Source organism: Streptopelia decaocto (genome assembly GCF_964273445.1).
Source record: "Streptopelia decaocto genome assembly, chromosome: 2".
Lineage (NCBI taxonomy): Eukaryota > Metazoa > Chordata > Aves > Columbiformes > Columbidae > Streptopelia > Streptopelia decaocto.
The window spans coordinates 12330519-12354642 of NC_138655.1; the positions used below are offsets into that span (position 1 = coordinate 12330519).

At 39.4% G+C, this 24124-nt stretch overlaps 1 protein-coding gene across 2 annotated transcripts in view; it reads right to left on the reverse strand.

The window, feature by feature from the left end:
- Positions 1 to 24124, reverse strand: part of NSMCE2 (NSE2 (MMS21) homolog, SMC5-SMC6 complex SUMO ligase) — a 130591-nt gene that overhangs the window by 58452 nt on the left and 48015 nt on the right. For both annotated transcript variants that reach the window (XM_082046490.1, XM_082046489.1), the window contains one exon: positions 10536 to 10689. In XM_082046490.1, the coding sequence (XP_081902616.1) occupies positions 10536 to 10689 (154 nt within the window). The remainder of the gene's footprint in view (positions 1 to 10535; positions 10690 to 24124) is intronic.

Consider the following 24124-nt stretch of genomic DNA (forward strand, 5'->3'; position numbering starts at 1 on the left):
ACTTGCCCAGAGCTGCCCCAGCCTGAGTAACAAGGAATATGTTGCTTTTCCTGTGACCTCTTTGGCTCTTGAAAGCAAGCACAGCTCCGTCCAAGTGGAAGAAGAGAAGGTGATGCAGATGCGGAGAACCCAGTTTCCCATTCCTTGCTGAGTTACCTACCGGGGTACAGTCATGCACCCTCTCTGCATCCTTCCCAGCCCCGTCCATGGCCAGCGGCACAGGGTGCAGGTTCTGCACGAGTGCCATCTGCAGCCCAGCCCCAGCCCAGGGCTGCTCCAAGCCCGTGAGCAACAGGATGATGTCAGACCTGAGGTACATCCCATCCTGCAGCCTTTCTGATGATGAATAACAGCAAATCCCTATAGAGGGCACGAGGCAGGGGAAGCCTACAGCGATGTTTTCCTGTTATTCTTGTCCAGCCTCCAGTAATCTGATCGGGGCATTTGGAAAATCCAGAGAGGATCCAAAAGTGACATCTTCCCCATAAGGGATTTTTCTTACACGCTTGCTTGTGAATTTATTTGCATCACTTTCTGGGCAACTGCTCTAGACACAATGTTATGATATAAAACATAAGCACTCTCACCATCACTCCAATAATTGCTTCTCTCCCTCATGAGGTATTTTTGGTGCCTGCTTGAACACCTGTTAAATGACTTGCCTTTAATCCTGAGATCGAGTTGGTAACACAACAAATCTACGGCCATATTTGAGATGATAAGACACAATAAACCTATCCACACTTGTAAGGTCAGATGCTGTGTCTCAAATGAGAGCAAGCAACAGTGTAAAAATGACAACTTAAACCACTCCTCAGTCGTGACAGAACATCTGAATGCTCTAAGCCTGTTTTAGAGTAAGTGTGAATGCCATCAAAGGTGTTTGACTTCTTTGACTTTGTGCTAATGGCGACTGAAAGCAACATATCTTAGGTTACCCCTAAGAGACGGTACACAAAATTACCACTTCACCTCTCCGATAACATCAGTAATGCTTTGAGCACCTGAAATTCCCACATCCACAGATCAGAGCCATGGCCTGTTTCCTCTCCAGCTACATCATATAAGCATCTGCGCTCAGTGTCATAGGAAAAGCCCTGATTCACGCTCCTTGCTTTGCTTTATAGTTGGTATGTTTTTAGTCACCTTATGCAATGCTGTGATTGACGTACAGATGTAAAGCACACTGTGCTGACAAAACAGATTCATCACTGAACAAAGTTGTTCATTCAGATGTGCCCTAATCCTCCTTGTGAGAGCCAAGGCGCTGAACTCTGGACTCTGGCATCCAGTCTGAGCTCCACAAACCTCCAAGATGGATTTTGCAGTCCTTTAGCACTTCTCTAGCTTTCTTCCTCCATTTCAGCTCAACTTATTTAACAGGTTTGCAGTAGTGTGAAGAAGATCTCCTGTACATTTAATGTCACAAAATTCCAGTTGGAAAGAAATCATGCTTTATTGTGAGGTTATTGGTGAGAGAGAATGAAACAATATGGACACAAAAACCTATGATAAGCAGCCAATGTACATGAATTTCTGATAAAGGGAATTAAAGGAAGTTTATTAATCTTGCTGTACATTACTAGCTTGCATGTTACTGCGTGTTGCGAGTATAAATCAGGGAAATTCCACTGATTTCAGAAGCCACACTGACGCTTACCTAACCAAGATCTAGCTCAACCTGCAGCTCTTCTGAAAGACACACCAAAGAGCTACATGGCAAATAGTTTCAGGAACCATAAAAACACCAGGTGTTTTCCTTGCTCTGAACTGGAGTAATCTGAAGTTACCATGCAGTGTGATATGCACTGATGGATTATTATTTAGTCAGCATTATCTCAGATCTGCTTTCCTGTTCTTCCTCAAATGCTTTTTGTGCTGGCACTCAATCCAAATGCATTACGTGGAGAAGAGTTCTACTTGGAGCAGTATTTCCTTTGATCCCTATGCATACTAGTGGCACAAAGTCCCACATATAAATGACTAAAATGAACATATAGGAAGGGTAGAAAAAACCCTACTGTCCCTCCATGTGTAAGATAAATGCTCGAGTAACACAAAAAATGAGCAAATAAAACAAACTTTCCTAAGTTTAAAGATCAATTGAGCTTTATTTTCCTCCTTCCTCCTCAATATCCTAACTTCAAAATGAGAACATCTCAACTGAAAAACTTCAAGACTGAGATGCCGTCCCTTTCTTCTTTGTTTGCTTTCTTCTCCTTGGACTGTTCTTCACCTGTTTTCCTATGATCGCACATGAAGTTTAAGCTGTAAGCTCATGGCACAAGAGCTTTTAAATTTGTCTGAATCATATGCAAAAAACATAATGGCAACTTAAATTGTATTGAGCTGGCAGAGGCAGTCCTTGCATTTTCACCACTCAGTTTTTCAAAAGAAAAATAGCATTATTATACCATGAAAGAAGTTAATGAAAATTCTTAGTAAAACTGGTCATGCTTTCTTACCAGACAGCAAATTTTCCATAGACTATAATTCATCTATTGAAGTTTCCAGAGTTTTAGATGCAGGCAAGCTTTAGCATATACCTCTATGCTTCTTACTCATCTGAATTTATAAAACATTTCCAATGAGTTCAAATACAGTCACAAGACACAAGATTTTCTAAGTTTCCGTGTTGCACAAATGGATTACCATAGAATCAAGAAATACAGGAACTGACTTGAACTAAACACCATTGAGGGAGAACATATATATGAGATAGGGTGCAGTGCTGGCACAAGAACAAATGAGGAAAAACTTGGTCACAGACCTGCTTTGCCTGAAAATTTCTCACCATCTAAGCAAGGTTCTCAGGTTTTTCATCACTCTTCCAACAGAAGTAAAGGGGAAAAAATTAATGTATTTTAAGACAACATTTTATTAGATAATGTGACTGACTGCAACACCAAGGGAACGGAATCACCATCCAGAAGTTCCCTTTCTGACCTATATGTTCTTCCGAACAGTAAAAGTGCCACGCTGGCAGCCACCAGCGTGCTTACTTAAGAGAGAATTATCCTACGACAGTTACAATAAATCACCCAAAGTATTATTCCTATGTGTATAATAATAATAAAAAATTACTTCTATGCAACACTCCATTTCCTTTCTAGATTTTATATCTGCAGTGCTGATCTGAAAGCCAGGCTGATATAAAAGCAAGAATTACATCTTGCAAAGATTTTTGCAATGGAAAAAAAAGTAGATCTTTTAAAAATACACATATAGATCAGAAGAGTGGCACAGAAAGAGGTTAAAAGAGTTTGCCCTCAAGTATTCACTGATTGGAAGGGCAGATATTTATAACAGGAGAGACCTACATCTGATGTCCTTTCTGATATAGATACGTCCCTCAGCTGAGCACATTCACCACAGGGCTAAAGCATCAGTGTCTCTCAGTATTTCCTTCTGCAGTAGTTTCCAATTTTTTATATAGTTAAATACATGCTGAAAAGAGAGAGGGAGACTGATTCCAGAGCTACAGGACAATGACTCAGTCAGCCCAGAGTCAGCCAAGTTCTGATTTTAAATTGCTAAGACTGAAATCCAGGTCTCCTGTACTCCGGGTTACTCACGAGGGAGAAGGGCTGTTTGAAGGAGTGGGTTGATTCCTCTTTATTTTAACTATGAATTCCAAGTCAGAGCTCTAAATGCCAAAGCAAGAAACTTATTTTGATCAATCACATTAGAAAGGCAACTATTGCATCAAAGAAACCTTCACCAGACCCACTGGCAATTGATGCTTTTAATTAATCCACTAACAGAATTATTGATAATGCAGGATTCTGTCTGCTATCCTATCAACACAGCTAATTTTTGACCTGGAAAAAATGTTCCAGATTGCAAAAGAAAAGTTCTGACAGTTTCATTCATTCCAGAGTTGGTCCTTGCTCACAAACTAGCGAAGACACTAGCTGCGATGGTAATTTTGTAATTTGGATATTCACCTCAGGTTCTGTATAGCTCCCACTGCTATAGGATTTGAGCATCCTGTTGATCTAGTTTGTTTCTCTAGCTTCTTTCTTTTCCCAATAACTGTGATATAGACTGTTTGCCTGTCAGACATAATCATCGTGGCTTTAACTCCTTTCATTCCCAGGCCCTGATCTCCTAATCCTACAAAACTACAAGTAGGCTAGCTCGCTCCTGAGCAAGCCAACTAGTTCCTTCCAGAAAATATTCAGACAGGACAGTTCCAAAAGTACAAAACCATGCCAAGTTTCTCCCTCAGAGTAGCCCTTTAACCTTACCCAGAAGTCAGATCTCATTCACACAAATGCCTCTAAACATATTCATGCCGTTCCTCAGGGACTGCAATTTGCTCCCGCAGCATCATGCCATGAAAACATTACTCCGGCAGACTCAAACACAGTTATGTTATTATTTCCAGCTCTTTGAACTGAAAAAACACCACAAAAAATAAAAATTATGTTTTCAGCACCACAAGAGAGGCAGTGAAATTGAGTATTTTGCAGCACAGAGTGGACATGGCTACTTTGCTCCACAGGGTACCAGCCCGGAGCAGAATGTATATGAACCAGTCCATGTCCATTAGTTTCTCCTTGCACGGTCTACAAACACAACACATACATGGCTGAATTTCAGACATAGGTATAAGGTTCAGATCCACAAAGACTGGAGGCACCTAACTCCCGGTGATGTGTTCAGAACCTAAATAACTCGATGCAATACAAGAAGACTGTAACAAAGCAAAGAACTAAACCGAGGTCTCCTAAACTCCAAGTGACCTTCCTGAGTGTTGAATTATCTGTCAATTCATCACTAGTGAAAGGGCTGTCTATATGGAATTTTACATAAATGAAAAGTGCAGATCCCACACACACCACTGAACTGTCATAACACCAATCCCACTTACAGTTAGAATTTTAACTTTTGTGCTGAAGTTGTTTTCCCACAGTTAGTCAGTAAAGTGATTTTAAATTATTATTTTTATATTACAAATACAAAGAAAAATACACTATTGTTATTTTTCAGCTGATCCTCTGGCAACACAGCAAAGTACAAGGATGAAAAGAGACCAACTAGGAAGTCAGGTACACGTGGAGAGAAACCCAGATCTGCAAATCAGTTATGTGACTCCACACCAGTAACTTCAACTACTTACTCAAGCTTCAGCCCTGTAATATCATGAAGAATAAAATTAATAATAACTTGCCTACCTCAGTGTGATGTTGTGAGGATTAATTGGATGAAACTTGTCAAGCATTATACTACACAGTGTCTTGTTGCAGCTTGCTTTCTTATCCTGCTAAAAGCAAATCAAAGACTTTCATCTGACCTGGGATTTCCAGATAGGCTGTTTTATGAATTTAAAGATAATTCCTTTCACAGAGTCATTTTTTCTACCCCAAACTGCATCTAAAACAATATTTTTTTTCATCATTATTTGTCAGCATATGTATGGCTTAAAATACATGTATCAAGCGGGTATAATGTTGCAAGGCATCTACTTGAACATTAAATACTAAATTTAAAATCTTAAAATCCTTTCAAAATATTTGTTCATTGATAATAACTAAAAATCTGTCCTACCAAATGTTAAATCATGATACATGCCTTCTCCTTTCAAAACCTCTGAGACATTTTTCTTCAGTGGAGACGGCAAGGAAGAGCTTTACAGCTGCAGTGTTGCTACTTTCCAAACTACATTACAATGACTGGTTTCCTATGACAAGAAGTTTCCTAAGCTACTATAGCAGCTTGAAATGGTTTGTTCCGTATCAAAAATATATTATATTTCCTACATTTGCCAAATTCACTCCTCAAATTGTTTGGCACAACCGTCAATATTGCCATTCACTCAAATCTTAACACTTTCTACAAAATGAGTCCTGAAGCATGCGTCTGCTGGGTGTTCCTATAGACCAGAGAGATCAAGGATTTCAAAGTGCATGTTATCAGCTGCTATAAAAGGGTTATCGAGCCTGTCATCCTCTGTGAGCCGAATGTGAAACTAAATAACCTTCAGCAAATACAGCAGTGGCAGCTCAGGTCACAGGAGCAGAGATTATACCTTCTGATTACCTCTTTTCATACAGTATCAGAAATTTAAACTGATACATAGAGACTGAAGACAGATCTTACTTACATTTTGTGAAGGCAAAATTCTCATACCCTGTGCCAGATGATGCCTTTGAGAGATATATATACTGGCATGAAATAAAAAGACTTGGTAATACAACTTTAAACAGAAGGTGGGATGTTAAATTTACAGAGGATACAAAATGCAAAGCTACAATTCCTGCAGTAATCATGTCTTAGCTCCTATGGGCTCAGCCCTGCAAGGTTCTGTACTGTGGTTCCACTCCCATAGGGAAGTGAAACCTGCCAGCAATCTCCCTCATTTCAAAGGATCTACTCACACCACTTAATTTCAGCAACTTGCTTAAGCATTTCACTTTGAATCAAAAGGGGATCACTAAGCACTTTGCAGATCCAGGGCCCTCCTGTGTAAGGAGAGCATCAGTCATGCATTTCCTTACAAACCACACATGCAACCATTTAGAAATGTCTGGTATTACCAGATTTAGTGAATATCCCTCCAAGTGCTCAATTATTTGGAAAAGATAATGGTAGCTGTTTGGGGGTACAAGATATGGTTTAAAAAATAATTAAAAAAAAAACAACACATTTTTTCTACTGCTTACATTCTAAGCAGGTTTAGGTAGAAAAATGAAAATGTTTTCCATTAAAAGTAAGAAGTGGGAATTTAGCAATGTAAGATAGTTCTGAAAACAGACTTCAGAAAAATCACTTGCTGTTCACATAAAACCTGTCTGACAGTGTTTTGACACATATCATCAGAGGTGGAGATTTTGCATCATTTTGCACAAATTCCAGCTAAAGTAGCTGCATAATAAAGGCTCACAAATTGAGGGAAAATGCCTGCAAACTGACTGAAAGATGAGCAGAACAGAAACTGCTCTGAGGTATGATATCATCCTCACTGCCACACAGATGCACTTTCCCAATTTAATTTCTGCACCTCAGCTGCTGCTAACGTCCAAAGCCGAGAACTGCCTGGAGAAGAGGACAATCTGAAGGTGATACAGCACCGTTCTCCTCCCTGAATATTAGAGCTGCCTACCACGCTGCATGTCACTTGTCAGGTGGCAGGGAATGACCATGCAGGTCCTTTTCATCACTGTGGCAGCAAATATCAAGAGAGAAGATGTATTAGCTTTCTTAATTTTCTGCTAAAATAACTCGTTCTGCACCATACCTAAAAACTGTGTTGAAAACATTTTTCTCCTTTAAATCCTACTTAATTTCTAAGTAGCAAGACAACATGAGAATATTATGTTTCCTTGTTCAGCTGTTCTAGAGTACAAATGTCAAACCCTGCATAAAAGATAAGTAATGATTAATGGTAACTCATCATGGAAGGCAGATCATTTCAGCGTCTACCCCGTCCGCTACTCTGAGATAAAAAAGGCTGGGAAAAAAAGAAAACTCCAGGAAAGCCCCTCTGAGAAAACTTGGCTGGAGTTTTTCTATTTTATCTAACTTTGCAACAAAACCAAATCTCAGGAAAGAGCTAAAATTTGGACCAGAATGTATATGTCTGCTTGAAACAGGCCAGGACTTTTGCACTAAGTTGTGTCCAAACCTGGCAAGACTACTAGTTGAAAACAAAATATTAACCAGGTAGCTGTTGATGAAGTTATCAATAAATATAAGTACATCAAGTAGTTTTAAAGTGGGTCTCAAAATTTGCAGACACATTAGAATATGCTGTATTATGGGACCAGTATTGTAGGACTCACACTTTTGAAATCACAACTCATACAGGAAAAGCTAAAGAATACACAAATGACTTAAGTATGGCTGTTGAATATTTAGTAAAGAGACATTAACGTTCTTCACAAAAGAAAAAGAAAATAACATGTGCACACGGTGTGCTATAGGGTAAATCACCATTTTATCAAAACTAGTAGATGTCTTTTACAGATTTTATCAATCTTTCGGCTCAACTGGTATAGTGACCTGGAGCCCACTCTTTCTTTACAATAACAGTACATGGCATATGTGTTATTTTAGATAATTTTAAGAGTGCTCAATTATACATCAATTATGCAGCATAGTAATTTACTATGTAGAGCCCAACAATGAGAAGAGACGTCTTGTACCAGATGGAGCACACATGTCAGTTTAGCCTCTCACAAAGGTGTTAAGACCAGAGGCCCTGATCCTGTAAGAATGTGGCTATCTGACATTTTTAAGTTTGTGAACAAATGTGTGACACTCAGTTCTGTGGGTCTTCTTAAAGGCTACGTATGAGTGAGAAAAACACACAAAAAGGAGAGAGGGAGGACAAGGGTAATGGCAAGGAGATCATATAACTACGATAGAGAAATTGGACAGTCTGACTGGTTCCAGGTCACTGTATCATACAGAAGCAAATTTACATATGTGAATATAAACAGATTACACTGATGGTCAGTCACCCATTATTACTCAAGAATTTCTGGGAGCCTTCCTGGTAAAAGAGCCTTTTGAAGAGGAAAGTAAAGTAGGACTGTGATGGATCAACAGATTATTTGGGCAGAAGAGACAACACTGATGCAAGTTTAAGGCAGCAGAATTGTGCTTGCTTGGAAAGATTTAACTTTGAATTTTCCACCGCTTTCCTATCTGCAGACCTGATGTGGCACCGAGTTCGCCCTTTCAAATGGGCTGCACCGGGCAGTGTATTTGAATACACAACCATTATATTGCATGCAAGACTGCTTGTGAAAACTAACGATTTTGCACTCAACCTTTTAAATTGCATTAAATGCTGCAACAGGAGCAAATGTGATGGATTTACCTCATCAAAAACATCACGAATTCTACAAAACCCAGGCTGACCCAGCTGATCAACAGTCCATGTACTGAACACAGCAGTCCATCCAACATCATCATGCATTTCATTCTGGGCACAGACTGACCTCTATGCACATCCAAACTGGAAGTCGAAGTGGCTAATAACAAAAATCTGGATTTCGGGACATAGCAGCAGAATGACGTCCTCATATGTTTTTCTTTTTTAAAGAATAACTCTTATTGTGCTTATTTAATTTGAGCTTTATCAACAGGTCTGCCAGTTAGAACTCAGCCCCACAGCCTAAGCTGAACGTATTACTAGGGCATACACCCCTTCCTCAGGCAGTTTCAAGGCGGAAAGTAAATCCAAAATCAGTTATCAAGATTTTATCTTCTCAGTTACAAACACCTGGAAATTAGGAATTAGAACATAATGGTGGGGCAGTAATAATTTTATGGTTAGGTAGGGAGTGAAAATTACACTCTTTTGTGGTCTACAGCCTGGTATTTTCATTCTTAGAGTAGTGCCAAGAGCCTGTTAAACTCAGAGATCAGTGCTAATACTCAAATCCAAAATCTTAAAAACCATAAAGATTGGAAACAAATATACTAAGCACTCAAGTTCTAATCCTAGGGAGTCTTGAGATATCAGATCTAAAATTCACCTTGTCAAGCATGTCCTCACACTTCATAAACCTCTCCAGGGAAGTAATTCAAAGTCCAGTGAAGCCAGCGGGAAAATTCTTTCCGCTAGTTTCAGCAGGTTTTGGACAGGGTTCCATAAAAACAAAACTCAAGGAGAGCTACAGGAGAGCATGCAGAATATCATTTTCCAGTGGTATAAATCATTAATCTACGATTCCTGAAGTTCCTGAGATACCAGTTTATGTTGAAATCAAAATGTAGGGTAGGGAGGGAATAGGTCCAGGGGTCAAGGGACAGCAAGCAGAATAATATGATTTCAAAACACAATCATGATTGGGGAAGAACAGCATAAATAGTGTTAGAGCCCATGAACTTTCCTAGCAACAGTAATCACAATGATATTTTAATGACCGTTGCATGTCCAGGGCAATAAAAACATATAATTTTGTTGTGTTGCATAAATAGAAGAATTTTTCACTCTCCAACTTTTCTGGTAATTCAAGCACAAATAAGTTAAAATTTTAATACTTGATGAATCACATGAATTAAGAAAAATAGATTTTAATAAGTTGTAGCGTTACATGGTGCGTGCATAGAAGCCGTAAACCTGAGAACACACAGAGTAAGCATTTTCCAACAATATAGTTCTACGATTAAAGCAAAGGTCTTTTTAGAGTTGCAACACATCCTACGTTGTGAAACAGGAGCAATTTGTTTAAGTGACAAATGAAAACAGCTTACCTAATCCCTTTAGAAGATCCTATCAATTAAGAAAAAAAAGTCTTCAAATGAAAAAGCCTACCTTACGAAAAAAAAGATGTGAAGCAAGATTTTCACAATATTTGTATTCAAACATAGCAGGACCTGTGGGAGTCTAAACAAAACTACCAAGGTAATTATGCTGTTGGGTTTTTTTCCTATACAGATATCAATTTAAATACGTTTTTATATACGAACACTCACCTCAGTTTGAGCCATAACTGGCAGTTCTATATTTTAGGGTAGTTAGTCACATCTTACCATTTAGCATTCAAAGAATCTATATTTTTAAAAATAAGACTTACATTGTTTTCTCATCTCTTTAAGTTGATCCTTAAAATATATATATTTCTCATTGTTTTGCAAATCTAAGTCACTGTTGTTGCTCTCCAGTGCAGTAAATTTTTCTTTTACTAAATATTTTAGATCTGGTATATTTTCTGGTTTTTCTCGTTTTATCTGTAAGAAACAAGAAATAGAACGTTATTTATTATGACATGTATTTTAATACAAAGCAAAAGACGTAAAGTAAAAATCCATAAGCATAATCTCAGTTTCTTTTGATTCTAGTTAGGTTTCCTGCTCTGAAACCATAACCTCCAGGTTATTATTTACTTCAGCAAAAGTAACTATAAAAGGTAGTGTTTCAGTGTCATTTAACTCAGTTACTGTATATAGGGTGTTTCTCACGCTAGCAATATGGAAAAGCAAACCTCTGCGGTCAAATTTATATCTGCGAGTGGTAAAGATCAACATGTTAACAACAACCAGCATAACACTGAACGTGGATAAAATCAAAGAACACAACTCTGTCTGAAAAGTGAGAAAACGCACGAAAAACAGAAATGGCCTTTTAAAGAGTTTTCTAAAAACTTCCACTCTCTCACTATTTTTGAATCAGCTTTACAGAAGCTTACAATCTACACGCATGGTTAGTGTGATAGCACCAGCAAAAGCAGTGCAGATAGCTCACATAACTTGTGCTGTGTGAACAAGAAGCATTTTGCCATACAGGCAAAAACACAGTTTATTGAAAAGCCCCTACTTACAGTAATCACATCTGGAATGATCTGAAGAATAAACGACTTGAATTAAAAGGGAAGTCATCACACAGGCAATATTAAGGTACTCTGAGAAGGCAATAAGCATTTTGGGAACGCCCAAAAAATAATAATTAGAGTTTTCCCTTCTGTTTCTCAAGACAACATTAAATTCTAGGGAACTCTACCTTTGACAAGGTTTTCATAAAAGCTAGCTGAAGGTCGTGGGGTCTGTGCTGTGCATTGATGATCAGCAACAGCACAAACCCTGATCGTGGACATCGCACATTAAATTCTGCCGCTCACCAGACCACCGTCCTATTCATTGTGAAAGACGGGAAATGAGCCAACTGGGAAAGAAATGTTCCACTTCATTAAATCTTTTACAGGTTCCAGCATTTACAGAGACCTTGGAAATCCTGCAGAATATATTTTAATTCAGGAGCCAAAGAAATAATAAATGTTCATGCAAAAATGGACTTTGCAGATATATAAAATGCTACATAGCCAGGAAAACTTTCCTTTTGATCAAAGCAAAGCAATCTATAGAATGATTATTTCTTCCAAGAGTAAAGCCAGTTTGGCACATTTATTTTAAGCTGATACAAGTTGTGGCAAGAAGAAAAATGAGAAAAAACATGCACTGCCAGGGGATAGCATGTAGTTTTCTAAGGCACCTGGAGATAAAAGATCACCTACCACAACATCCAGCTGCAAAGGGGAAAGACTCAGGAATATCTTGGTACCAAAGGAGCACAGGGACTATGAAAGACCGAGAGCAAGTCAGCGCAGATGCTCAGATTGCTACGGAAAGCCAAGGAGTGCGTACAGTCCTCATCCCACAAAACCTGATAAAAGGAGCAAAGGAAACCAAAGCATCCTGAGCCCAGGACAATGGGGACAACCAGACACCCTCAAATGATTTGCCTGTGTCAGTATCACAAGAAACTGCTCCAAGAGACAGTCTATCACAACCAAACCCAACGCTGTTCAATACTCAGCTGGAGAAGCAATGTGCCCATCAGGTGTATGCAGGTGAAAGAAAGCAGCTGCTAAATCAAAACACATTTAAAAACTAACACATGATAAAATAACGATCTGATTTAGATAACATGTCGTGCAAACATCCTCCTTTCTGCAACAACCTCACTGGGCTGTTTTTAACGACATTCTCTTTAACATAAAACGAATGTATAAACACAGGACCACACTCACAAGAATAGCCCAAATAACAACCCATCACGAAGGCTTGCCCTCAGCACACATGAGAGCACTATGGCCAGATACCATAAAGAAGATCCATACAGTACATACTAAAAAAACTCCCAAGTGCTTCTAAGTTGCTGATATTCACACAAAGAGTAAAAGAAATGATGTGGACATTCATTACAGACATCCATCTGTAGCAAAGTCAATGTCAATAATATTTTCATCTCTAGAAGGAGTATGTTACATGTTGATACAGTTACATCAGGCTCTTTATATCTTTTTCTTGAGTCATGGAAGATGTGAGTGCAGAAATTCACCAACATTGCATCTTCAATCACACCCTCAGAGTAAGAGGTGAAGAGAAGGGCACGGGCAATGTTCGCTCAAATGGTGTTTTGCTGAACTTCAGCTTCCAGAATTAAAGGACTTTACACATGGGATGAGAAAAAGAGCAGGAACTGTATCTTCTACTGTTAATTTAGCAAAAAGGACAGATGTTTGAGAAACTGCATTATGTGCACACAAATAAGATTTGCCCCTGCCGCTGCGGAGCTACAAAAATGTGCATGTAGACATCTGTACTAACATCAAGAGGATGTTAGTACAGATCCCACAGCTTGCTGCCATATATCTAACAAAGAGCGAGCTAGCATGCTGTTTGCTAAAGGTAACAGGAACAATTCCACCAGTTACCACGAAAAAAAAGTCTTTCACACCAGCTATTTTCCCAATAGCAATACATTACTTTGGGAGGATAGTCCAGCAATGCAGCATATATGACACAGGCTCAGACAACCAGCTAATGGAGAAACCTGGAGAGTCAGATGAGAGAGATGCTCAAGGAATGCTCTTTCCTGTAGTTTAACTTCTTTCACATTTACAATTTAAATTCAGTTTCTGTTCACCTCCAGATGATTGCTTTCATTAAAATGATTAGTAGAGACACCATCCCTGACCACACTCAACACCATACCACCACCTATGTTATTACTGAAATGCCAGGTAGACCTTCTGGAAGGTCAACACATCACAGGTGAATAATAAGGCATGTCCACCCACTATAATAACAAGAAATATGTTTGCTGTGCACAAGAGATTTCTCTTTGGTGTTGCATGCACTATTCCATGAAGAGGGTTGAGGATGGTCTAACCCAACAACATAAATGAAAATAAAGAAAATGTGACATCGGTCCTACTTGCTCACGGTGGGACAGAATTGCAACACCTTATACCCTGCATCAGCACAACACCCTTACAAGTACATTACACTTTTCTTCAGTTCTCACCACCCACTCTTACTCTACAGATTTGGGATGGATGTAATGATGATGAGATCAGCATAACAAAATGTATGAGGGCAATACAAACATATGATATGCCTAAGGGACAGGGCAAAATTATCAGTATTCAGAGCAACAAGTTGAGGTCATGCTACTTTTTGGTCTTAGCAGTAGTCAGACAGAAGCTTACTAGCAAACCTGAAGTCACTGGTATGTTCAATATGTCAGTAAAAGTTACTTCACATGGGAACCATGAAAGACACGTTAAGCAAACAAGTGTTCGTTTAGTAGCACTGTCAGCCAAACCCAGCATGCTAAGTAACACCTTGCAGTCATTAGTCAATCCATTGAGAGTTACATTGATTTTGAAATGGGGTGGAGGCACACACACCCTGCAAAGCATCCTGGAAATGACATACAACTATGAACTGGGAGTGTTCAGGACATATGGTGAAAAGAAGTATCAGTCACAACAGCTTGTTTACAGCAATAGAAAAAGCAAAAGCATCTGCTGAGACAGTTCCATAGCCGTGAAGAAGCACATGAGTGTTTACATGGGAGCTCAGCAACAAGAGGGAGAACAGACATGTTAGATGATAATCACTGATACTCCACACATGATCTACCAGCAGTGCTGATAGGAAAACACATTTAGAAACACTAAAAAAACCCATTGTTTAGAAAAACGTAGCTGTGGTTTACCTATCTAAAGATACATTTGCTCATGACAACACACCACACCACCTGGTCACGGCTGAGATGTTACTGCATTTGATGGGCAATGCTTACGAAATGAGCCAGCTCATGGTGACTTCTGCCAATAATTATCTGTAAGGACGAGCCTTCCTTTTGTAGATTCTTTCACCGATAGCATGTCTATTCCATGTATAAACTGTTAGACTCTGCCTCCAAAAATCAGGCTTTTTGAAAGGCCAGCTTGCTAAGATAACTGTAAACTCAGGATATTCTAAGGGGCAGTCTGGGAAATTTTTATTTCATCAATTACCATAACCACCACATGGGAAATAATTTATTCTGTCCCAGATCAATCCCAGAACCAGTGAGGTCAAAGGTACCATAGACTAAAATTGGACCAGCTTGTTGTATTAGTCTACGTAGAGCAAGGGATCGGTGTCTAAAAAGGCCCCAATCGGAATAACTCTGCATACAGCATTGCAGCATTTAGTAATTTGACCTTCCCAGTATTACGCCCCAGAACACTTTACACACATTAAAGAATTTCGCCTCAAATGCCCATTGTGACATATCTACCATCAACCGTGTTTTACAAATGGGGAGACTGTGGCATGAAGAGATGAATAACTTGGCCTGAGGTTGCACAAGGAGGCTGTGGCAGAGCCAAGAATAAATAAACCCTGGTTCTGTGCTTTGAGCACAAAGCCATCCTTTTACCTTCTCCTTCAGCTGAGGGAAAGTTCAAATTAACATGTGCATTTGGTTCGCTCTCTACAAAGAGGCCTGAAAAAGCTTGTGGCTGCTTGGCAGCAAACTTTGTGATAAAAGAGTGGCATTCTGCACACCACAAAAATGCTCCACTGGACTTTGCATTGCAGTGCTGCAGCATGTGACACTCCATGGTTATTTTTTAGCCTTTTCTTTCTTCCCGCTCTAGCACAGAAGTCCATTAGCTGCATGTTTTTAATCCTGTCAGTGTTCCTAGATACCCTTTCTCAGGGTAATTGTTTATGTCCCCTGGTTTTGGGGCGTTTGCCAGAGCCATCCATTTTATTTCTCAGAAATTTCTTGCCGCACCTGAACCGGGTTGAGGTTTCCTCAAACCACTGACATAATCTGCAAAAGAACTATCTTTTCAAAGAATTCAGAATTCCCACCTTAATCTTGCAAGCCACACATGATTTGTTCCCCGTAATTTAATCCCTACAAAAATGGACTTTTACAGTTTAATTTATGGATATTATTGACACTTGGTATTTGTGAGGCAAAGAGATTTTCCTGCTTGCTAATGACCCTTTTAATAACCAAGTCAGCTGACATGGCAGAATTTCTTCATTTTCCAGATTCTTTGTTGTTTCATTTATGAAAGGGAGGGTGATTAGTCACTCGGTGCTGAGAAGCTCAGAGGTATGCACTTACCTAGATATTTATATCCTTTTGGGACAACCCAAAAAAGGATACGCTGACGTCTCCAGCTAACTCTAAACTCATAGTGATTTAGACTGTATTTACACTACAGCCATGCGCCTGTGCACATGCTTACGGAACGCTGATAGCAGCTGCATCTTAAAAACTCAGTATCTTAGAGCCCCTGTCAGGACAGAACTTTTTCTCTCTGTGAATTTGATATTGTAAAGGAACTCAGTCAAGATTTTTCAGACAACTTCAAGTACTTCAGGGGCTGAGGTGACTAGCCTAACACATCCCACAAAGACACAGTTTGCAGAACCTGGGTATCTCATACCTTCTGAATAGACATCACTTTAAAATGTCTAACACAGACATGGACATATCTAAGACTACTTATTTCAGAGAACAAATGCCAAGAATTGGCTGGCTACAGCAATAAGTACAGACACTGTCAAAACAGCTTTTCTGAGCATCTCCATCAGATAAAAATAATTATTCTTCCTCTATTTACATCTGGTATGCAACAAAATCAACCAAAAATGCACGTCACATTTCTTTCTTGTTTAACAATTCCTATGTCCGATTATTTCACCCTTACCTCACTAAATAATTTATTATTACAGATACGCAGGCTTTCAACACACACATTTTTTTCACCTCAGGGTAAGTCAAAGTTTGCAGTGATTATTTATTAGAACCAATTTTTTTTTCACTGAGAGGGAAAATAACATGGGAGCTAAGTAAATTTGTGGGTTGAGTCACCCATACACTTTGTGAATCATGTGAGAACCAACTCTAAGTGAGTCACCACTGTAACTGAATCAGGCTGCAAAATTTCAGCTCAACCTAAACAGTCATTTATTATTCTTCAATGGCTGGATTCAAACCCTTAGCGAATATCAGATCATTTGCTGATGCACAAATAAAAGCCAGCTCTTGGAAACATCTGCAAGGGCAGTCAGAAAGGATATGATCATTCAGCAGGAGGAGCCGCACTAGTTTGAACACAGCTCTGCTGCACTCAGGGTTGCCTGAGGGCCCACATCTGATTCAGGAGATTCAAACACCTCAACACATCATGGCTGCAGGGCTGGGGCTCGGGTTGAGCAACACCTTCGCAGACAATTGTGAAATGCCAGGAGAGGCATATTTGTGAAGGCTGACCCGTACTTATGACACATACTGTCTATTAAGCCGGGCCAGCACAACAGAAAATGACTGTCAGCACGTTTCAAATATCCCAAAACTCTGCCAGGGTAACAGTCTGAAGGCAAAGCACAGTTGCCATGGTTCAAAAGCAGCATGTCAATATGGTGGGTGTAGCTAAGGTGTCCCCCATAATTAAACTGTTGGTAACTTCCGCAGTTTCTTTTCCCTACCATGAACTCAGCTGGAAATGTTTGACCTTTGAAAGAAAGCAAGAACAGAGGGGGACCCCCTGCTCCTGTGGGTACCGGGGTACATCCCAACTAACTGCTCACAAGTCATGGCACATTCGAGTCATTTTGGCAAGGCTAGAAATGGACCTGGGCCCATCCTGTTTGCTTTCTTTCTCCTGTTTAGAAAGGAACCATATATACAGAATGGGATTAAAGTAAATGGGCACCAGGTGAAGAAACAAAACTGCCTGAGTGCCAGTGCAAAGTTTACAGCCTGAACTGCATTTATTGGGCTTCCCATCTGTTAGACGTTTCACCTCAGGTAAAATGCTTTACTCTGCACGTTTTAACAGAAGAAAAAATTGTCTTTATATATTTTCCCCATTTTTCCACTATGGTAGAGACAAGACTGTGAACATCTTCTTGTTTCTCTTCCAAAACCCCTTGTGTGCTGCTTTGTGAAGTGCAAAGGGGTAAAAAGAAGCAATGAAAGGGCATCTTATTGAAATACCAGTATTGAAACTACTTGCTACCAATAGTGTAAAACTGGCTCATTAAAGACAGCAATAAATGTGAGCATTAAAGGTGAGGTTTTCCCAAGATACCAAAGTGAAGAAAGTTAATGGATACTTAGCACCTTAATCCCTTTCAGCATTTCTGAAAGCCCAGCTGCCTGTGGTTTGCAATGAGGGTCGGACTGGATTTTCTTAATGATTTCAACCAAAGAAAAGTCTGTCTTCATCATCATATTTCTCTATAGTTTTTCAATATATGACGTACGAATGCGACAAAGCAAAAACTTCTGCAATATTTAGGAGACATTTATGAAAACACCTTAAAATTATGGTTCAAGACAGTGGAGGAGCAAATACATCAATATACTAATCCTTTCTTCTCTATGTAAAGTTCTGCCACAAGCACAATTTATGTGCAAGTTACTTTTGGTACAGTAGAGATACATGGCATCTTCTTCTAGGTAGTTTTGCCTGAGCACAAATTAAGGCCTGCAACAGCAAAAATAACTATTCTTATAAAAATGTTGCTTTAACAGCATGTTAGAGACTGTGAGGCAGATGGTGCATCTGTTCTGGCAAGGCTGATTCGGCAAATGTATCAGGCTGTTGAACCAGTTTACCAAGCTTCTGATTAATTCACATATTTAGAAAATACATTAACATGGATATTAGCGCATATTTTCATCTTTAATATCCCACTCGAACTGATGGGAATTTAGACACTGATTTCACTGGGAGCATAAGAAGGCCCGAAGGTGATTTTTAGATTAACAACCTGTTTACTCTCGTATGGCTCTGCTTGGTTGACTGAGATCACTAAACCCCACATCTTCCATTGTGTGGAAATAAAGGGCTAAATCTTAAAACAAGTACAATTCAGTGTTAGCTTCACCAGCTCCTACAAAACACTGTTGATTTATACCAGCTGTGAAGCTGATCCCTGTTTAAATACAAAGTGTGACTTATCCTTTGGAGAACGGCATACAGCACATTTTGTTAAGATCAGCTGATTTGCCAGAGGGCTGTTTTCCATGTTCCTTGGCTATACCTCCAGCAAAAGTCAAGCAGACTTTTTCAACTTTTACTCCTCTTAATATTTTTTTCATTTATCTGATTAAATTCTTGTCCCCAAAAAGTACTTCAGCACTGACAGCATTCCTTTTTCATGCTATCCAAAACAGCAACGATGTGAGTCATGTTGTCATTTTTCATTAAGACTAAATGTAACCTTTAAACTTTTGGGAAACAACAATAAGATTTCTAAGTGCAAACTCATGCTTTATTTGAATTGACATTAGTTGAAAAACATATATCCTGGCTGACACAGCCTAGACTCACCAAGTTAATATATCTGCATTGATATGTGGATCAAGATGGCAATACTTCCACCAGAGTCAGCTCCACCTTTGACACCAAACAGTGAACTCAGTGATGGTGCAGAGCTGCACTAACCAGAAAAAAAATAAAGGGTGCAACTGCATTATGCCCCCAAATTTCCTTTTAAGGAGGGAGGACCTACCTTACATCTGTAGTGAGTGTAAAACACCTCACCTGTATGATAGTCCCAGTCTGTGCCCTGTGGCAGAACTGCCTTTTCCTTAGCATTTGACTCTGAATGTCATCAAGACAAGTGTCCCTTGTGAGCCACATGTCACATTCTTCAGTCATTATTAGTGATGTTTTCTTATTCAGCTTCCTATTGGGACAGCTCTCAATAGAGTTAGTAGCTACTAAATCCCAGGTTTTATTTCCATTCTTATCCTTCTTGACTTACCAGCTTGCACCTCCTCCCTCATCTTGACAAACACTATGTGCTTTCCTAGTATAATACATGCACAAGTGGTTCTTTTCTGTTGGGTTGCATAGGACACTCTGGAATGCTAACATACCTTTTTTGTTATATAGGTGTCACAGATACCTCATTTCCATAGTTTTTATAGGCTCCCCGCGGGGAGTATATCATCTGACAGAAGGATATTTTCAACTGCAATTCTTTTCCTCCTCTTTGCTTATAGGTCCCATCTTTGTTATTAACGCAGTTTCAGCAAAGCCTCAGAAACAGAACTGTATCAGAAAATTAGCATTCAAAGGGCTTTTGCTCCTAGTATGCTTAAATTAAGCTGCTTATACATGCCTCTATAGTCACCAATTTTTGCAAAGACAACACATGCTGTGTAACAGCCTGGATTAATTTTGGCTACATCATCACCCTACATATCCTTCCCACCAACCTACCAAAATCCTTGGAGTCTATCTACCACTTTCCTGTTATCCACCAGAGCATCAAGAGGTTGGTTCTTGCCACTAGATAACTGATGGTGCCAGTCCCTGTCACTCTACCTGTTTGATTTTTGAAGTAAATGGATTCCCACTTTCTCTCTCCTGGTCCTCCTGCTGTGGAAAAGCTCCTTGTAAATATTTTTGAATAAGTCTTTAAATCCTTCTTCAAAATCTTTGTTTAAAAACGTCTTCGTTGTGATGCCCAAAACCCTTTCACAATTGACCGTTTCTGTGCTATGACAGCTGTGTGTCCTGCACGACTGAGCCCAAATTTCCGATGCTGGAGCATTCCTTTTTATACAGAATCTCGCAAAACTGGGTCCTGAGGAATTCTATGAAACCTGAACAGCTTTCTTATTACAGGTCATTAAATAGACTTCCACATCTTAGCTCAAAAGCAACTTGCTTCCTACTCTCCACATTAAAGGAAACCTGAAAAACTGTGAACAATATAATAAGCTGTAATTATACACAATATTAGCAACAGTAATATCTAACTGTAAGGTGGATACCAGATGCAATCTGATAGCTGACTGTAGACTAGAAAGCGTATAAGAAGAGTTTTTAAAAATTCAGAGACATTTGTTTTGCATCTCTCTTGCATTTTGCATGCCCTTTTAAAATCTAAATGTAAATTATCAATCCGGCTTTAAAATTATGACTAAAAATGAAATAATATTCCAGCTCTCCAGCCAGCATAGATTCCTCCAATATACATAAGCCCTTGATTTTTACATGTTGTTGGAACTAACTAAAATCCAACTTCATTTTAATACGGTGCTTAAATAGTTCATAGCCAAAATAACAATTTCTGTAAATGAGACTGGTATATCGCAGCAGTATTAACTTGCTCGTGTCTACAAAATATAACAGTAGGATGAGAAGAAACAGGACAAAAAGAAGAATCCACAACTGCAGTTGTAAGGCTGAAGAATTCACCTGCACAGCAATAGGAAAACAATGAGCATGAAACAGCAGAATTTCTAAGTGCGGGTACTCCTCACATCGACTGTTGAAGCACTATTTGTAAAAGCAATATAAATTAACAAGCTTAGCCTCAAATTTAAATCTACTTTTCTTAATATTGCCTCGGCTGACAAGAAGAGGTTACGCCATAGGAATCTTGTTTGTCTCAACAAGAACTTACACTGGAAGTCAGACCATTGCGAGTTTGGCCATAATACTGAAAAAACTCAGTATGTAAAATTCTGACTTTCATAAACATTCCCATTGCACTGGCTGACAATCCCAGAAATCTGATGTTGTTCACGACTAGAAACTGTCACTTACTGTAAGATTTAAAAGTAAAAAATAAGTTGTCGTCTTCCAAACTTATCATTTTATGCAAGCATTTCCTTTCCGTTGTTTTCCAACTCAGTAGATACATTTTTTCTTGTTCCTCAGTTTCTGCAACACTATCAAATTTATCTCCCCAAATTCTTTCAGGCTGTGAGCGTAAACCCTATGCCAGCCAGTTCTCCTGGTCTCACCTCCCCTGCCATCAAACTTCTCCCTACATCTTCCCGAATTTACAGTCCTAGCTCTTATATTTAGTATTGGTTTTGAACTCTATCTCATATTATTTTGCTCTCCTATTTTAGCTTCTTTTGAAGCTCATCACTGTTCGTCACAATTTTTCAGTACCGCACTTTCCTTTTTGTAACTCTCCTTTCCCTCATTTTTCTGACTCGTTCACTGTATATCTCATGCTAAGCTGATTCCTCTCTTATTACTAGCCCTAATTACGGGATGCCTCCAATATTCCTTTTATATATTACATTCTCACCAAACGCCAGCTCCTGAGTCACTGGCAGAGGAGGGATTCCCTCCGCTCCCCTCCCCACGCAGCTCAGCCGCAGGCTGTGCTGACCTCTTCGCAGGGTGTTGCCATGAGTGCCTTCCCAGTGTACCCACTCATACCTGGGGATATTTTGCCCTGAGAGCGCTGAAGCTGAGCACTCTCCTCAGCTGTCAGTCGCCTCCTCAAGCCATCTCATTACAAAGTGAAAATACACCACCCAAAGTGGAACACTATAGCTCACCATAAGTAACTAAACCTTATGATTGCATCTCATGCTTGAACAGGGATCTTCTCTATGAGTACATGTCGTAGCAAAATACTTAATTTTAACTTGACGCTACTCTTTAGTTATTCATTCAGAGGAAAATTCAGCTACTTCTAAACCAATCATGTGCTATTTTGGCCAGTTCCTGTAGATTAAATATTATTAATCTCTGTCATAATTCCTCCTCTTTGTTTTTGTGTTCTGCCATGCAATATACAGTCACATGATAATATTTCTTGCTTCATGCACTCCTCCACCAACCTTACCAGCACATTCTCTTGTCCAAGGGACTTTAGTTTGGACAGCAGACACAGCTCATCCCTACAAAATAAAGGGCAGGTGATATCTGCCCTTGTTTCTCAAGTTTATGACAGACTCCTGTGATGAGCAATGAGGAATATCATCTTGTTATATAAAATACTACATGCAAAAGAACCCAAGAACAGGACAAACAACTCCCTGAGGAAGTTATGGATTACAATCAGTAAACAGATGGATCATCAACTGGTCAACCATTTCATTGTTCGCATGACAGAGAGAATGAGACATGCCTCATGCCTCCTGCAACGCTGGTCAACCAAATTAAAAAAAAATAGAAAAAGAACACCCAACTCACTGGTAGAATTAAAAAACTCTTTTGCAGAGTCACTAACTCAAAATGGAATAATTAAAACTCCCACTTCAGAAGCTACCGCTTTGAAGTGGAGCTGCAGATCTCTGTTTGCACATTAGGAATGCCGGTGTCGATTTCCACGCACCATCTGGGCAAAAGGTCGCAGATGAGGATGACGAGGCTCTGAATTAGGACAAATCAAATGGATGCGGACTCATGAAATCCTGTGGAGATAATTATGAGTCTCTCAAGATGATGTAATTAGTATACTAGCATGGTTTCCTCATTTAGTAGTAAATACATTTTAACAATAGGTAACATCTTTATGTCTGCTACTTCATATGTCAGCCCTGCTAAAAGTCCTTCGCGCCCTTCTGTTTGGTCTCTCAGCACCACAGTAAGTCCCTCCTTTGTAGCAGATGACTAGATGCACAAAAGGACTAAGTTGTAGGAAAGATGCAAATTGTAGCACTTAAGCTTTAGACATTCTGCTACCTAATGCATTCCCCTCCCTAAATTAGATAGTCTAAATTAGACTAAATTAGACTTTTTATAAAATGCATGGAGAAAGACAGTGTCAAAAAACAGGAATCACAAAGGCCAGCTACCTAAGCAAAGACTGTCTAAGCGGCAGGGAGTCCTGCTGCTCCGGTGGCGACGGGAGCCTCCACCACAAACCCTTGCCTTGAGTCAGTTGCTTAAGCCAGGCAAATCCTTCCTCATAAACGATGATGAGAGAAATCCACATATTATCAGATTTAATATCTCAGTGGTTAAAACAGTCATCAGTAAGGTGAGTGACCCGTTTTCAAATCTCTGCTCATCCCATATTAGTTGTCCTAGCCCACAGGCTATTGGGTATTCAGGGGTAAGGCATCTCGATCTCTCCTGTTTGAAGTTGTTCCACTTTGTATAACTAATTAAAAGATAATTGAAGTGAGTACTTGAACCTGACTCTCCCACATCCCAGGTTATTGCCTAACCATTCAGCTGTGGACTCAATCTCTCATTTTGTTTCTGCAAGGTTCTTAAATTATGTAGGCACTTTTGAAAATCCTGTTCTCTGTATTTTACATACAAATATTCACAGAGCAGAAAGTCACATTCATTTCAGAATTACCACTACAAATATCTCCCATTCTTCTCATATTTCATACCAGCTCTTGTCCTCAAAGGTGTAAGCTAGGCAGTTGGTCGGTTCATTTGTTTGTTTGTTGGGGGGGGATGTTCTTTATCAAACCCTTTGTCACAGCACAACCTATTTGTTTAAGCGCAAACCCAACTTCTTCTGTGGTTCTTAGTTTTGATTCTTTACTTGGGGAAGGCAACAAGAAGCCTCTAACAGTATTCAAAGACAGCAGAATAAAGGGATATTTGTCTTTCACAATGACTGATGATCAGTCTTT